Source organism: Jaculus jaculus, chromosome 12 (assembly GCF_020740685.1).
Source record: "Jaculus jaculus isolate mJacJac1 chromosome 12, mJacJac1.mat.Y.cur, whole genome shotgun sequence".
Classification (NCBI taxonomy): domain Eukaryota; kingdom Metazoa; phylum Chordata; class Mammalia; order Rodentia; family Dipodidae; genus Jaculus; species Jaculus jaculus.
The window spans coordinates 103,695,197-103,713,361 of record NC_059113.1 but is presented as its reverse complement, the minus strand read 5'-3'; the positions used below and the strand labels follow the sequence as shown (position 1 = coordinate 103,713,361).

At 38.4% G+C, this 18,165-nt stretch overlaps 1 protein-coding gene across 6 annotated transcripts in view; it reads right to left on the bottom strand.

Moving 5' to 3' along the window:
- Positions 1-13,868, bottom strand: part of Gria2 (glutamate ionotropic receptor AMPA type subunit 2) — a 130,847-nt gene extending 116,979 nt beyond the window's left edge. For 3 of the 6 annotated variants that reach the window (XM_045131115.1, XM_004655892.2, XM_045131116.1), the window contains exons 1-2: positions 13,331-13,865; positions 12,674-12,814 (exon numbers count right to left, since the gene is read on the bottom strand). In XM_045131115.1, the coding sequence (XP_044987050.1) occupies positions 12,674-12,814; positions 13,331-13,418 (229 nt within the window). In that variant the 5' untranslated portion in view covers positions 13,419-13,865. Of the gene's footprint in view, positions 1-12,673; positions 12,815-13,330 lie in introns of all 6 variants that reach the window. The other 3 variants (XM_004655890.2, XM_045131114.1, XM_045131113.1) reach the window with 3 other exon arrangements.
- Positions 13,869-18,165: the final 4,297 nt, after the last annotated feature.

Below are 18,165 nucleotides of genomic sequence, written 5' to 3'. Positions count from 1 at the left end.
TATAAATGATGACAATGGCTTTAAAGAAACTAAATGTAATATATCGCTTTATACTGCAATGCAGTTTTGAAAACAAAAGAAAAAAAAACTTTCTGTTTTATGTTCATGGAAAAGTAGGATCAGAAAATATACCTCAAGGAGCATGCTCACATGATTAGCCTTTCAGTAAGCCCACATGATGTTAATAGTTCTATAAAATGGATTGGTAAAAGATTTACAAGTTTCCCTGATATTGGCCAAAATACACAGTTTATATCGTGTACCATAAAGTGGGCTGAAAGCATTTGTCCATGCAAGTAATATTTTAACATTTAATTTAGTGTTCCTATCTAAAACAAATTTATATAATGTATACCTTCATAGATTTTTTTTTAGACCAAAGTTGGCTTTCAAGACAAATTGGAGAAGAAAGCATAGTTGGCTTCACAAAGCCATGACCATCAGGTCTTTTACCTTCATTAATTACATAACTGTGGTTTTTATTCCATTATGAGCACATTTGGATTGTTATACTGAATTCACTTCAAAGTGATGTTCAGAAGTGAATAACTGTAGCCCATTACTTAAACTTGAGTTAGGAAATATGCAAAATTAGGAGTCTATTTAAGTGGCGAGAGTGCTGCGATATGAGCTGAAAACACATAATAAAGTCTTTTCTTTATCTCTTTGAGCACAGCTAATGTTGAAAGCATGGCATACTCTTATTGATCAGAGACCCCTGCAACACACAAGCACCAGTTATGAGAGCAGCCCTCCTCAGAAAGCAAATATCTTGTATAATTTTACATTCCTTTAGATGTGTCAGAGTTCTCACCTTGATGGTTTCTTTTTCTTGGGCAACTTTAGGTTATACAAAATTTGTTTTAACAATGAAAAAGATGGTAATATGGCATCTAGATTTCTTAAATTATTCAGAATAGCATCACGAATTGATATTTTTAAATGTTAAAAACCTTACTTTTGTAAAACTTACAATTTTCTCCTTTAGTAATGAGCTAAAGTATATTTTATTATAGTTGAACAACAAAAAACACATAAATTCAATTATATAAAGTCTAGCCAACAATCCCATATACTAATATAGTTCAAAGAAAATGAAAAATATTTTGAACATTGCTTAGAAATAACGGTTAACAGCCTTGTCTACTACACCTAAAAGCAGGGCTCTAAGGACCTGTAACTAGTATGCAAGTGGAGTAATTTGAATTATGGAAATTAGGGGCATTCATCACTGTAACAGAGGACATCTGTTTTCATTTGACTCTGACAGTAACATTGTGAGCCAGATATATCAAATACTTCCATTTTATAGAGAAGAAATACAGCTAAAAACTTCAATTGGTTTATCCAATGCTATATAAATAAGAAATGTTGGACTCATCATTTTAATGTATATACTCATTCAAATATACTAGCTATATGTCTGTTGTCAATTGGGCTTTGTCTCAGGCCTTACCCAACCTGGTCCCTAGGGGTAATCTCTCTAAGCTCACAGCAAATTCTAACAAGTCACTAAAATTTAGTCCCTAGTATGGAAATGAAATGTAGGAAGACTGGCCTCATTTGTGACACATTAACATGGGTGTGTATTTTCTCATTTGATACCCTAAAACTGATATCAAGTATGCCAAAGAAATTGAGCCTTATCTTACAGAGACTTAAATATATACATTGTATCATAAAACTGCTAATTATACTCAAGTTTATTTTATTACTTATTTCAAAGACTTTCTCTTCTGACATTTCTCATTAAGGAAATGTAATTTAATTAATTAAATCAAATGAAACATTGGTAATCTATGGTGTGCTTAGATCTACAAAGTGCTGAAATATCTTAATCAAGTTTTGGAGATACTGAGGATAAGTTGGTTTTCAACAACGTGCTGTGTCAGTGATACAGAGTAAAGGGACCATGCTGTCCTGTTCCAATTTCAGAATCTTGCTTTAATAATCATGTTTACACACACTTTCTCTACACCATATTTGAAGTTGACTTGTCTGGTCTCTGTTGTCACCAAATATCATATGTTCTGCCCAGTTATACAAAAAGTACAAAGAATTTCAATAAGAATAAAAATAAATAAAAATATTTTAAAGAATAGCTGTTTTTTTTTGTTTATCTGTATACGAAAATACAGTCCATGATGTTTTATGACTGGTGTGTGTCTTCAAAACAATGGATAATTCCCTTCTCACAGAGCTGGAAATTGAGACTGAGAGAAGCAACTTATCCAGTACTTATTCTCAGAAGTGGGAATGCAGTTCAGTTCCAAGTATGCTTGGGGCGCAGGGTTGTGAGCTGTAGGAATCAGCAGGTTTTAGTTTTTACTCTTCACAGATGATGTCCTTCCGTATTCATCAGTAGAATGACAGCCCTCAACTTACCTGGTTCTCAGATGCAAAGGTGAAGCCTTCATGATGCTTCTCCCCAGAGAACTAAAGCCACATAGCTTCTTTGCAAGCCTTCTGCATTATTGACTATAACCCTCCCTTTTCCTCTCTTGAGGTAAAACAGTGAGCATATTGTAATGACTACAAATTGGGGATAACGATATCAACAATATGTTAAATGATAAATTTTAGGTCCACGTTTTACACATGAAGCATGGAGACTTTCAACTTCTCCCAAACAGCTGACATAAATTAAACCACTGTGACTTAAGATGTGTTTAAAATAAAAAAAAAAAACAAAAAAACCTGGCAAATGGTGTATGCATGTGTGTGTGTGCATGCATGTGCACACAATACACACATCCCGAAAAATAGACTTTCTCAACAACTTTCATAGATGAGAGATGCTAATGAGGTGGGGCCTTCCCCTTAGTGCAGACTTTCATGAGCATAGTCATATTATTTTTAATACATAAAAATTGCTGCCAAAAGCTGAGAAATATATCTATAGTGTTTCAAATTAACACCCTGAAGATGTGTGTAATGACATCTTCAAGCCTCTTGACCAAAATAAATCTCACACTTGATCTTTTTTTCCAGGATGAATTACTCTCTGTATTCTCTTATTTATCATCTTTCATTAATTTCCTTAAAAATTAGTTTGGGGCTGAAAAGATGGCTTAGCAGTTAAGGCATTTTTCTGTAAAGCTGAAAGACCCTGGTTTGATTCATCAGGACCCAAATAAGTGAGATACACGAGGTGGTGCATGTGTCTGAAATTGGTTAGCAGTTGCTGGATGCCCTGGCATGACCATTCTCTTTCTATCTAACTCTCTCTCCCTCATTTTCTCTCAAAATAAATAAATGTTTAAAAAGTTAGTTTTGCTTGGAATGATGACACATGACTTGCATCCTAGAACTTGAGAGGGTGAGGCAGAGGGATTTGAAATTTGGCTCCAGCCTGGGATACTCAGCAAAAAAATTTGTCTCAAACTGGGCATGGTAGTGCATGCCTTTAATCCCAGCACTTGGAGGCAGAGGTAGGAGGATCACCATGAGTTCAAGGCCACCCTGAGACTACATAGTGAATTCCAGGTCAGCATGGACTAGTGTGAAACTCTACCTCAAAAAAAATTTGTGTTGACAGAAAACCATAATTAGCCTTAATGAGCAAACATATGATTTGAGAATTATCATTTGTTTTAGTTAAATATTCTTCTGACTTATTAGCATTTTAAGTATAATAGAGTTGTTAAAACTATTTCACATTGACGACATTTTAATTTTTAAAATACTGAAATTTTTTAATAGCTAAATTGTTAAGTAGATGTCAAGGAGGATGGCATCAGCATTGATAACCAACACTTAACATCACACTCCTGTCGCCCACCAAGAGGAGCTTTGCCCTCAGCATTTGTCAGTGAGTGATGGAGAGATACCGTAAGCCCCATAACACAGTCTAGACACATGTCTCCTACATTTTTAAATATGATATTTCTCAAAATTTGCAGTGAATATTTGATCCAATAATTTTCAAGAACCATTTATTTTACCACCCAGAATAATAAAGCACTTCAAATTTGTGGGTTATTTTTTCTAATATAACTAGTAGTCTCTCTACTTGACTCAACTTGGTTATGGTAGGTCAAGGAAAATACAGAGGATCAACAACAATTTTCTAAGCACAAACTATACAGACATTAATTCAACAGAAAAATGGAGGGAGATGGAAGGAAGGAAAGACAGAGAATTAGTCTCACTGCCAGATTCCTACCATCCTGACTAGTACACCAAGACACAATACCTGTGGAGTTTGCGTCTTTTAATCCATGACGTCCCCTCCCACATTTTAAATTTCAACGTGAAATGAAGGAAAAGAAAGTATTATTTTTCTTCACTCTGGAAGAGTGCTTCAGGATGCCCATATCATGCTTCTCCTGATGCATATGAAATACAAGATCAATAGACAAATTGTTGATGTTCTCACCTCCAGAGCTGAACTGATCTAGTGGGATGTGACTGGATGCTGACGCTGAAACAGAACCCTGCTCTGTGCTGAGATTCAGTATCGTCCACAGAACACTGATGGGCTGAAATTATTCCTCAAGCCAAAGTAAATAGCTGCGGTTAATTCAAGTATATTTTAGTAATAAGCACAGAAGCTTCATGAATGATTGAAACATTTGTCTCATTTTCAGCATAATTTGGGTGTTTAGAAAGGTTTTAGTATATTTGTACTGCAGGGGATTTTCTGAAATTTGTCAGGTATAATTATCAGAGGAAAATAGAGGAAGCAAATGCCATAGTATTTCTCATTTGGTGTTAATTGTACATGAAAGGAAAAATAATCCTACAAATAAAACATCCTATTTACCTTATATTAGACAAACTAAACGTTAGGTAATTTATCAATTCAATCCAGCTTGTGCTCATATTTTAATTCTGAAATAAGTAGAAATACAGGACAATATTAACAGACTATAATGATAAATTATGAAAATTATACAGCAAAATTGTATAAAATTAGGAAGTAAAATCCAAGAGGAAACATCAAAAAAGATAAGTGTCTTCTGAGAAAAGTGAAGAGATACTAAAATTGAAATACCTATTTATTCATAAGTAATTTTTAAAATAGACCTATTATTTCTTACACCTATTTATTCTATTCATCTAACGATAATTATAAATAATATTCTAAGATTTTAAAATGTCCCTAGCCTTAACCTAAAAGATAGCATAAACACTTTTGACAATTTTTTCCAATCATATGTTAATAAGAAAAAATGAATAATATATGAAGTATATCAATACAATTCAAATATGTCAAAAAACTACTAGTAAACAATTGAAAGGTCGACTATAGGCACACAAAACAGGCATGCATATAAAGTAATCTCTCCTCCCTTCAACAACCCCCCCACACACATTAAAGGGCACACATATTGTCCAAATAGAGCCATTAATCCAAAATGAGAAAATATAACAATATATATCTCATTGCCAGATACTCTCTAAAAGATGAATCTTGTAGAATTTCTGTGTATTTTACTATAAAACTTGCTTGAAAATAATATCAACTATTTTGGTATATAATATAACAGCTCACACTGGGAAAGGAATTAAAGTCTCAAAATAAAATGTAGGCTGAGAAGAACCATTACTGTCAGGATCCTGGAAGTGAATTCAACCATTAAAACTACTGAGAACATGACCTCCCATCCATCATAAGAGTCAGCAGTTATAAATTTTACACCTTTTTTGTTTGTTTGTTTGTTTTGAGGTATGGTCTCACTCTAGCCCAGGCTGACCTGGAATTCACCATGGAGTCTCAGGGTGGCCTCTAACTCATGGCAATCCTCCTACCTTTGCCTCCCAAGTGCTGGGATTCAAGGCGTGTGCCACCATGCCCAGCAGTTATAAATTTTAAAATGAGTATTTTATGTATATTCAGCAAATCACTTAGCGTGCATAATTGTAGCTTTATGTGTAATGACTTTGCGCATAACCAGTTTATAGAAAAAATTCAAGCACATATTATAGCTTGGTCCATATAGGATTTAAGACAGATGCCAATATATATTTTGAAAATGAAATGAATGACAAAAAGAAAATTCCAACTTTGAGAAGTATAATTCTATGACAAATGCCAAATATAAAATTTTTGATTGGTAAATACTTAGCATAAACTCCAGCGCACTAGAAAATTCGAGAAGGCTTGTAACACTCACAAAGTTGACCGCACTGACTTCAACAGTCACATTGCAAGTCTACCTAACCGATTTTTCAATGTCCACATCCTATAATGTAAAACTGTCAAAATAACAAAATGTTTCTAAGCTGAATAAAACTGGAATACAATAGATGGCCTACATTTAGTCAACACAAATGTAAGAAAAGCATTGCATTCCTACAAATTAGTAAATTCAATTTGGCAAAAAAGTTACAATGTGAACAAAAGCTTATTGCCTATTTTACTTAAAAGACTTATATTATAAGAAGTTTCAGAATTATCATTATAAAGATATGTAAGAATTATTTTTCAAAATCTGCCTTCATAAAAAAAAGAGTATCTTTAATGGAATGTGTTCTTCAGTAGAATTAAGATTAAAAAGAAATAAAATTTACTCAGAGGACATTAACATCCAAATGAAATGATCAAGTTTAATACAAACACTTAGCTGGCTTAATTTTTTTTTTTAAATAGTTGCCTAGTTTAATTTATTTCCTCTAATAGCATGTGTTATGCAAATTATTTCTGTTGACTTTTGTAAAAAGATGAAAGTGAATGGAAGAGAGAAAAATACTACATTGAAAATTCAATTATACAGCAACACATACTGGAAAAATTAGGAACCTAATGCTCTTCCAGCCTCCCTCAAAATTTTCAGGGCTCCAAGAAATTTGAAAGTTTTTAAAGTGTCACTGAAAGACTCTGAGAGGACCTGAAGTCTGCATAAATCAGCATCCAATTGGCACAATGTCATCGTACAATGACCCTAGTTCTTTCAAGGCCTGCTGTGAAACGGAAATGATCCATAGGTCTTGAGTCAGCAGATTAAGCTGCAAGGCCTCATGTTAGAAATGCACAGTAATAAATGCTTACTGCTTTAAGCTTCGGTAGTTTTATACACGGATTTTTATTGAAATATTTAGTTTCTTTCATTCAAAAATTTCTACCAATGTCACTCTTCAATTTCTGTTTAGTGCCCTCTTTAGTCTTCTTGAAATTCTCCTGTGACAAGTGAAGAATGAAAGTTTAATTACAAATAATTTAAAAATAATTATTGTGATATAAAGGAGCTATTTCTTTAAAATGTTCAGTTAAATGTAACTGAATATTGGTTTTAATCTTTTTTATTTATATATTTATCCACTTCTTTTTTTTTGAGAGAAAGAAAGAGAGAGGGAGAGAGAAAGGATAGATGTGTCAAGTTCTCTTACTATTGCCAAAATCTCCAAATGCATGCGCCCACCACTTTGTGCATATGGCTTTATGTGGGTACTGGGGAATTGAATCCAGGCCAGCAGACTTGGCAGGCAAGTGACTTTAACCACTGAGCCATGTCCATATCCCCATAACTGAATATTTAAAATTCCAGGGGTAAGGTATCTTTTTCCTGGTTTGTGTACATCGTTTTCCTCATGTCATCACTTGTTATCCTTGCCTGTAGAATCAAAATTGATTCTGACTTTATTAAAGTCTTGCATTGATTAGAGTAGCAAAAACTATGCTTATGTTCCTCACCAAATTAATGAAATGGTGCAACTAAGCAATAACTGCATACGCTCTATAATTATAACTATAGATGTTTATGTATGTCCCTCACATTCAGAATTCCTTTCATGTACGGTGTAATAAAAGCTTAGAATAGACCAAATAATAGGAAATACACCTCAAAAACATTATCTGGGTAATCAAGATTTAAAAGCTGATATATATACACCCTAAATATATTATATATGTTCTATTTTTTTAACATTTATACTTTATTTTATTGTGAACCATGTCTACAAAATTTGTAGATATACTACTTAAAGAATATATTCAAAGCAACCTATTTCTCAAATAAGCTATCAGGTATTATTTCCAAACAACATTTTATGAAATTGTTTAAAATTTTAGATTTAATTACTTTTAAAAGTTTTTTTTTCCCAAAGAAATTATTACAATGCTTTAGGAGATATCTAATGTGCGCAACAGTTTTATAAAACACAATTTTTCTCCAACATCTCCATCTGCTGGCTTAGAGAAAAACTAGACTTTTTTTGTTTTTGTTTTCGAGATAGGGTCTCACTCTAGCTCAGGCTGACCTGAAATTCACTCTGTAGTCTCAGAATGGCCTCAAACTCACAACAATCCTCCTACCTCTGTCTCCGGTATGCTGGGATTAAAGCGTGTGCCACCATGCACTGCTTGACTTTTTTTTTTCTTTTTTTTTTCTGCTGTTCCTTTAAGTTTGATATTTTTGTGCTTCATGCTGTAGCATAGAAGTTTAATATAAATTTCTTAAATCAGTGTTGTCTAGAAAAATGGTTATTTGTCAAAATCATTTATCAAAATACATAGAAACTTTTATGGAATAAAGTCAATACTTACTTATTCAATCTCTAAACACTTGAATAGTAGAAACACATTTTGATAAGCATTTTAGTCATTTTTAACTCAAAAACATAAGATAGCACTACATTTTAGTAAAATTAATTAGGTTATACAAATAGTTAACATTTTCCTTAAATCGGTTGGTTATGTTAACTATGTGATATATGTAGTCACAAATATCAAAATTATTATTTTGCCAAAAGTTCAGAATTTTTTCAATTATTGTGATAAATTACTTATGTGTAAGAACTAATCAAATACCTCTCCAATCCCAAGCTAAAGATCTTATCCTTTGCCTCCATACCATACTAAAAGCATGCAGGTCTGTGAAGCTTTACAAACCACTGGAAAGATCAGTGACTGCAAAAGTTAGAAAAACAAGGTGCCATGTGGACAGCATTTATTTGGTTCTGACAAGTAGAAAGCACTCAACATGTGAGAGAGTGAATGAAGAGAACGATGAATCCCGACGCCTGTCACCAGTTTCAACTGCTATAGTCAGATGCTAGTCTGTTTTCTTTCCAGATTTCTGCTGTGTGACTTCTCACAATGAGGCTTCCATTAAAACATTAGGCTGAAAAATTATCTTAATACTATTTGTAGATAAAAATATTTTTTAAAAGGGGAGAAAAGAAAAAGAAAACAGGGCATAGGAGCAGCAAGAAAAACAAAACAAGAGAAAAATGTAAAGACGACATTGGAAATCTGTCTCAATTCCTGCAGGTATCCATGGAAACAGATATGCACAAACAGGTACTTCTTCATTCCACAGTGACAGTACAAAAGGGCCAGGGCTGATTGCTCTGTGCCTTCAGTTCAGATTAAAGGACTTCTCCTTTGCACACCCTCCAATCATTCAGTAGACACCTAGGATCATTAACTTGGTCTCTATCTCAACATTCCTAAGTTACTCCATCTAGCAAGTGAAGTTTAAAATCCACCCAAATAAGTGCCTCTCATTCCATGAATTGACATCATTCAACTATAAACCTGACATTCTTATTATATGAACTTAAACCTGTGGAAATTTCTCTTCGGGAGGGTATGAGGCTTAACAAGCTACCTTAGAAGCACTGAGTAATCATGCATATTGTTAACCACAGATGTAGAGTTTCCTTTCTTAGATTTCTGAGAGAAATGGGTAACAGATTCATTGATCTTAGCTGTCCATATAGGACAGAACCATAGGTTCTCCTGAATAAAGAAAAGCCCAAAAAACAAAATCTGTATTGGAATGAAATCTTGAGTAGGATTCCAATGATCAAAATTCTACTTGATGCATTTGAGATGGGAGACTCCATCATGAAACTTCATTCTTTTCACCGTGGAATTTAGACAGACGTTTGGTTGGATTGTAACACTTTACATAAGACAATCTTGCTCTCTCCTTGCTCTCTTTCTCCCATCTATCTTTTTGCTCTTTTCCCCTCTCTTTAACTCCTTTCCTCCTAGAATAATTAAACTAATTTTGTATTTCCTACTTTCCTTAAGAAAAGAGAGAATAGACATATACCATTGTATAGATTTTGAAATTCGGAAAGAAACAAACGGAATCACAAAAACTTTGAGATGGTTTGTCACAGTCCATGTGAACTCTAGAAGATCCTATCCTCTGAGATGGTTTTCTGGTAGAGTGCCTCACAGGTCATAGCATCAGTGAGATTTCTTGAAAGTGGGAGCTGCAAATGTCAAGCTTCTGAATTCTCACTGTAGCTATGTTAAACTGTACCTGGAGGTCTACGCTTTATTTCTTATTGTTCTAGAGTAGGAATTTATGAAAGGGTGACTTTAGGATATGGAGTTTCACACATTTTTATGCTTTCCTTATTGCCAAAGCAAAAGAGAAAATGTGTAAAGTGGATTCCTTCTTGCCACCTTCTTAGAACTTGGACAATACATTAAATTTGCTACTTTTTAAAATAATGAAAACCATGTGTTTCTTACATAAATATATTCACTCTGTGAAAGTTAATGGCCTTATGCATTGTTTAATGTAGGTACATGCTCTCAAGTGTATCTTATTTCAGTAAAGGTTGTATTAAAACCAATTAAAAATATTGAGACTGAGGTTACAAACCACATTAACTACAATTTAATCCAACAGTTGTTGGAATCAAGAAATATACTTCGGGATGTAGTTTATTTTCTCCATAAGGTCTTCTCATTATTTTCATCAATAATTAACTTCCCAATTATTAACTATTTTCAAAAACCATACTTGTAATAGTTAAGAATCTGTGCATTTCTCATACCCACAGTCTTCCCTTAGAGTTTATTACTTCGCAAAGAAAGCCTTGTCACGAGTATTTATCAGAGAGCAGTTCGGCACAGTCGCGTATCAACCTTGTAATTCATGAGAAATGGAAACTCCTCAGTAGCAAACGAACAGCCTGATTCCAGTAGGTAAATAGGTCACATATGGAAGCCTTTGAAATTTACCTGAACAGTTTCTTTGTACTCATCTGTGATGTCCGTAAATACACTGGGAAATTCTGACATTTTTGAAACTGCAGATTCTCTGTGTCTCCCTCCCTCCCTCCCTCTCTCTCTCTCTCTCTACCTATCTCTCTCTCTCTCTCTTTTCTCCATCTATGTCTGTCTGTCTCTCTCTCTCTGTCTGTCTATCTCTCCCTTCTCTGTCTTGCATTAGCATATGAAGAAAACAGCACTGATACCATGACAAGTTGGTCCTTTCTAAAGAGAATCTGGTCATGTATATGACCCTAGGAATAACTAACTAACGTGATCACTGTGTTCTACCCAAAGACAGTGCTTTCATTCATCTATCTAGGGTCCGTAGTTGCAAACTGTGGTCAGGGTCCTGGTGTGCTTGAGGCATCGTCACTTGGGGGCGTGGGTGAGAGGGCCCTCAGTCGGTCTAATGGGGGGATACACTGGCTTTGGGTTTTCTTGTAATTTTCCGCTAGGAGCGAAAGAGGAAAGGGGACATCTGAAAATCGTCCTGAAATTGTTACCCGTGAAATGAAAGCTATGAACGTCACATCTCCCAGCCCAGCGGCAGGAAATGGTGGCAGCTGGGAGAGGCAGGAAGGTGCGGCTGGGCCACGCCGCGCGGGGACCCGCCGCCGCCTGCCCGGGCCTCGATGGTGCCCGTGGGCCTGGCTCCCACGACTTTGCCCGAAGCCTTGCGAGATCTTCCTCGCCAGTCCGGGACCCTGCGCCGAGCAAACCCGCTAGGATGGAGAAGAGCAACGGCTAAAATGGCTGATCAGCGACTTCTTCAGATTTTAAAACTCAGCCGCATCCACATCCTCCTCCCAGGAAGCCTGTGGCTGAGCTGGTGACCCGAGAACAAAGCGCGACCAGCCCTGCGAGCTGCCCGTCGCCTCTCGGGCTGGATGGCCGTCCTCAACTTAGGCAGGAGGAGCGCGGGGCGGAGGCTGGGAGCTCCCCACCCTGGTCTGCATCCCCGACCCCATCCCCATGCCTCCCGCATCCCATCATCGCGCGGATCCTTATCCATCAAGGCTTCTGCATCCTTACTCGCTTCTCCCTTCCCCATCCTTTCTGCTCCTCCTCTCCCCCGACCCCTCCCTTGGCTTCTGTGGGCCTGCTTCAGCCTCGCGCCGGCGGCCCTCTGGTGGGCGTTATGTAACAGCCCCAAGCCCAACTCCACAGCCATTGTGACAACTTGTCCCGTGGAAGAGAAGGACGTGGGGCTCGCGCGGAGGCAGCGCGGGGGGAGCCCTGAGCGCAAGCGCAGGCTGCAGCTGCTGGGCCAGAAGGCAGGGCTCTGGCTGTCCCTCGTGGGATCTGTCCAAGCGCCCCACAGCGCGCCCTGGGGAACAACGTGTTCCCGGTTGGCAGCGTGCCAACCGGCACGAGAGGGGGCAGCGGTGGGGACAGTCTCCCTGGAGCATTGGTGCCCAGCGAGGTTCCCCTGAAATCAAGAGAGACCCCCATCTCCATTCCCCAAACCCAATCTTAGTGCGTACACTCTCTGATGCCTTTTGCTTCCTCTCCACCGCAGCCCCCCTAATAGCCAGCGGGGGTCCCCCACATTGTAGCCCTTCTCCCTAAGCACTTACACGCACGCGCGTGTGCAGTCACTCCCACCCACACAGGACACGCACACACACGGGCACACGCACACCATCCCACACTCGCATTCACTAGACTTCCGCGTGCAGCACTGGAAAGACATGAATATTCATGACTTACAAGCGTTGGTGACTGCGAAGCTGTTGGCTACCTCCAAATTGTCGATGTGGGGTGTCAGTCTGAACTCCGAAGTGGAAAACTGAACCATCCCTACCCGAAATGCACTGTATTCTTGATCGGCACCCCTGGGAAATAGCCCCCCTGCAAAAGACAAACAGCAAGCAAGAAAACCATGTCAGTGCCCTGGAGGACAGGAGCGGAGCCCGCTAGCGCCCGCCCGGCAGCCCATCGGTCTCTTAATCAGGCTAGGGGCTCACTGTGCATTTCCGCGGGCAGCGGGGGGTCGAACACCCAAAAGGTGGCCAAGACACAGAGGAGAGTCTAAGAGCAAGGTAGCTAGCCAGAAACGTCCGTCCTCCTCCTAAGCACAAGCATCCCTGGAGACTCTGACAGAACACGGATACAGATGTCTTTAAAGCCAAATTAAAATATAATGTGGGGTTGACAGTGAGAAACCCTCTTCTACAGCCTCAAAGCCACCGTCGTTCGCCTTCCTTCACCCTAGGAAAATCATGGCTATTCTAGGTAGTTTTAAATGTGGATTGCAGTCAAGGTATGACATAAGTCTACATGACATGAATTAATTTGTCCACTGTGAACAGAAAATCACCACCAAAATTATGCACAATTCCAAAAGACAGCACAAAGAGCACCTACCTATCTGTATGCTGTTAGCAGAAACACCGATAATCAGTCCCCATAAGACAGGAGGAAGGAGAACAGAAATATGCATAATCTTTTGCATTTCCAAGAAAAAAAGTGGAACATCCACAAAATATCCCCTCTTTTATTTTTCCTTTTCCTCCTCTTCCTTCTCTGGCCGTTTTCCTCAGCACTCTAGATCCTCTGCATTTTGAGATGGCAATTTTAGCACCAAGCGGCTAAAAAGCTGAAGCGGAGGCACACGAATCCCCCCCGGTCCTGATGTTGGCTCCTGGATGCTGCCCAGCGCCCTGTCCCCCGCTCCCGAAGTCCGGAGGACTGGCTGAATGCAGTTGTCCGCCCGGCTGCCGCTTTGGGTCCCGGTGTCTGGGACTATTCAGCACCTTCGCATGCTCTCTCACACTCTCACCCTCTCTCGAGCTCCCTTCTCCCTCTCTCCTCGCTCTCACACACGCGCGCGCACTGCACACACATACACACACACACACACATACACACACACACACACACACACACAGGCAAGTCAGAGAGAGAGACAGAGAGAGAGAGAGGGAGAGAAGGAAGGGAGAGGGGCAGGCAGTCCCGGGCGCGCGTGCGCGACTCGCAGCAGGCGGCGGGCTCGCGCGCCCACCCCTCCCCCGCACGGCGCCGCGCACCCCGCACCACGCGCAGCCCCGAGCAGCCCAGCGCAGGGACCCCGGGGTCTCCAGAGCCCACCCGGAGCGCATCTGGATTTCAGCACCGCGGACAGCGCCACGCTCCCTTCCCAGACCCCGGCATGCACTTCTGCAGCTCCAGGCTGGGCCGAATGCTGCAAAGCTCACATCCGGATGCCCTGCCCCAGAAGCCTAGATGCTAATGGCTCTTGGCGGAGGAGTGTTTTTCTCTCTCACCGGCCCGGTTGCTTTACATCAGATAAGAGTCATTTCGATTTCTATCTTCTATCATCTCAGATGAGACGCTTAAGAAATATATCCAAACGCTGCCCCCAACCATCCATTTGGCCTGGCTACCACTGAAAAGAAAAACAAAATCCAGATGGAACAGAAGTGTTCGGAAACTGTAAACTTTGGCTTCGTGTTGATGTGATGATCTTGGAACAAAACCAAATTCTATCCTTCGTGGCTAAACCCGAGTAAGAGAAAAACTAAGGTTGAATATTTCAGAAGGTTTGAGTGACAATCCATCTTTAGAGCGTGTAGTCCATTGGGCTGTGGTGCCGACCCATCCAAGCCACACTAAGCACGGATCTCCCTTGTCTTGCACTGCGGACTTCTAGTGATAGAGCCATGCGGACTTGACTCCTTAGATGCCCTTCCTCTACAGAGACTGGAAGGAGTAACGGGCTCCTCGGAGAAGAGCTTGGAGGACCCAGCCAGTACAGAAAGAGCACAGGAATGCAGAGCCTGGAGACTTACTTACGAACTGAAAACTCCATCACAGCTTCCCCTGAGTTTCAAATGAATGAATAAATTACAAAGTAAAAAATTAACTGCCACAATGCACATCACCATTTGGAGGATGGAAGCCTCAGGAAGGAAAGATAAGAGATAAGGATTAAAAATTCGAGTGAAGAGCACTGGTGTACAGGATTGCAGATGACCTTGCAACCTCTCCTGATGACCAAGCTGATCCCCCCAAATTATATAGTTTTAACAAAAGAAAACTGTTACCAGGAAACAGAAAACTGCAGTTCACATTAGTAAAGGAAGAATCTACACGTAGTCCAAAGTGCACAAAAACCCTTCATTGTTGTGGCAGAAAGTGTGTCTTTAATATCCACCTACAGCCTCCTGTTGACTGTGTGAGCTCATACTTTCCCCTCAGCCACAATGGGGCCCAAATTCCTCATTTTTAAAATGAGAGGGACAGTGAAAGGAAAGTAACCTCTGTAGCTTTTAAATACTATGAAACTCTGATTTCATATCATGATCTCCCTTTCTCCTTGAGTGTGTCTGTCTTCCAATGTCACAAATCAGAATGCCTATAATGTAGCACTAAGCTTACATATTACAGGGGAAAGAATCTTATTTTATCACCAAGAAATTGAGTTGTGATTAACACATTCCATATTGTATTAAAGAAAGTCCTTTGAATATAAAACAAGCATTTTGCTGATTAAAAAGGCAATAAGAATAAAAATTGTGGTGCAAACAAGAATTTCAACCTAAAGAAATATTACACAAATAAATATCACACATTATGTTACTGCTTGTGATATAGGCACAAAAATACGTTGAAACTTTTTAATTAAAAATTCTAAAAGCAGGAATTATATAATATACTAAAGTAAAATATCTCTCCATTGATATGTACTTTTTCCTCCTGTTTAATTTGGAAATGGGTTAGGTACAAAGAAAAAAAATCTCAAATATGGAAAAATGGTGATATTTAAAGTGTGAGTGGTTGCAAAAATTAAATTAAAAATAACCATGGTTTCATGGATTAATTTGATCTTAAACCATCTCAAAGTCAAGGGCAAATATGAGCCAGAAATTATCTGAAACATATTATTAGGAAAGGAGAATTTGTTGAATCATAGAGCATTTTCTCTAGTAAACACATGAGATCTCAAATATTAATAGTAATGATTGATGATAATTGACTTATCAGGGATATAAAAATTTTAGCAGGCATTATTTAACACCTAACTGGCATTCTATTAATCTGTGTTTACAATGTGGTTGTACATGTCACTTTTACATATCTAGAAATATTATCTATTCGAATCTCAACATGTTGATATTATCACTCATGAAACTTTTCAACTCACTGTGTTGTTTAGAAATAAATATTTCTTAGCTGGGTGTGGTGGTGCATGCCTTTAATCCCAGCACTCAGAAGGCAGAGACATAGGAAGATCTCCAAGAGTTCGAGACCACCCTGAGACTACTAGTGAATTCCAGGTCAGCCTGAGCCAGATTGAGACCCTACCTCAAAAAAAAAAAAAAAAGAAAGAAAGAAAGAAATATTTCTTTTCATATAATGCTGTAGACTTAAATATAATGATATAATGAATAAAAAAATGGATGAAGTAGATAGTTAAACGTATAAATGGGAAATAGTAGAGGTTAATTTTCACCCATTCCATGCTTTCTTTTTTAACACTTTGAAACATTGTTGCTTCTATATTTATCTCAATTCACCAAAGATAAAATCAGCTTTGAATATCACAAAACAGTTGTATGGAACAGTGTGCTCCTAAAATAAATTTACTATTTTCTGCCCTCTGCTGTTCAGTTTTGGAAGCAATGTAAAAGTAGAATGTCTGATGCAAATTAATTTACAGAAAAAAAAAAAAGAGAACAGAAGAAATAAAAGAATATTGTGCTCATCTCTCATGTTTTATTTTTGGCTGTTTTGGAGAATTGTAGCTGGTGTGTGTGTGCATGTTTGTTTGTTAAAATATAATTTTAGTAAGAAAACTTATTTCTATAAGATTTATATATGAAGTAGTAATGTGTGCTTAAATCCATATGTTTTGATAACCATGATTTTCTTTTAATAATTGTGTAAAATACTTAAAAGACTTTCAGTATACTTACCAATTTTCAGCAGTTTTACAATTGTATGGTCAATGAAAAAATTACACAGATGGGCAGTGCAGAGAATTACAAGTCCAAGTGCTGAAAAGAAGCAAGTGATGAGTGCTTAGCACTAAAGTGAACATGGGCAATCCTTCTAGAGCTCAGGGAATGAGCGGATATGGGATGGGAAGAACGTAAACGCTGTAGAGTGAGGAAGAGTGCTGGGAACTCTGGCACCCAGACGTGACTACAATACTGCACTCGTGGATCCACACCATGGAGGTCACCTGTACAAGACTTGCACACGACAGGGCCCCTGAGCATTCTCTTAGAGACGGGGGAGGGGCCTTGTAGGCCGCACCTCTCCCTAACAAGCTAATGACAGTTGCTGAGGCAGGGGAATGTCTCTGCTGTAGTGTAGCCATTGATAAGTAATAAGAAGGCATACACTGAGCTGGCAGGGATATCAGGTAAGGTAAATGAGTGATGCATATGAACAAGATGTCATATGTGGGGCTGGAGAGATGGCTGAGCAGTTAAGGTGCTTGCCTGTAAAACCTAAAGACTCAGGTTCAATTCCCCAGGACCCACATAAGCTAGATGAACAAGGTGGCACATGCATCTGGAGTTCCTGTGCAGTGGCTGGAGGCCCTCTGCACCCATTATCTCACTCTGTCTCTCTCTCTCTCTCTCTCTCTGTCTTGTCTTTCTCTCTCCTCCCAATAAAAAATAAAATACTTTAAAAGATGTCATATGTGTATGACATATATTTCATATATATATATATATAGATAGATAGATAGATAAATAGATATGTATATATATATATAAATGTATAAAACAAATTTTAAAAAGACACATATATTAAAATTGAAAAAAATAGAAATCATTGTGTGTGCTGGGAGAGAGGAAGGTAGTAATTTTGAACAGATGACCAAAGAAGCTTTTGGCTGTATTCCTTATCAAATTACACTATAAGTCCTAGAGCTATAATTCACCATGATAAAATCTGATCAAGTGAAGGGCATTGCCTTCCTGGAAGACTTGGGTTCAGCTCAGCATCAGACAAGAATGGAATTGTATTTTGTCAGCAGAAGATGGAAAAGGGAACAACTTCTACAGAGAGAATCCTGTGCCAGAGTCCAAATTGGAGCAATAGAAGAAAGTGAAGGAGAAATACGAGGGTCTAATTAGGATAAAATCTTTTTTTTTTTGAGATTTCATTATTAAGATAGGTGCTAGTGTTAATATAAATATTCAATTTGAGACAGTGTTGATTATACTTTGCTATCAAGTTATCAC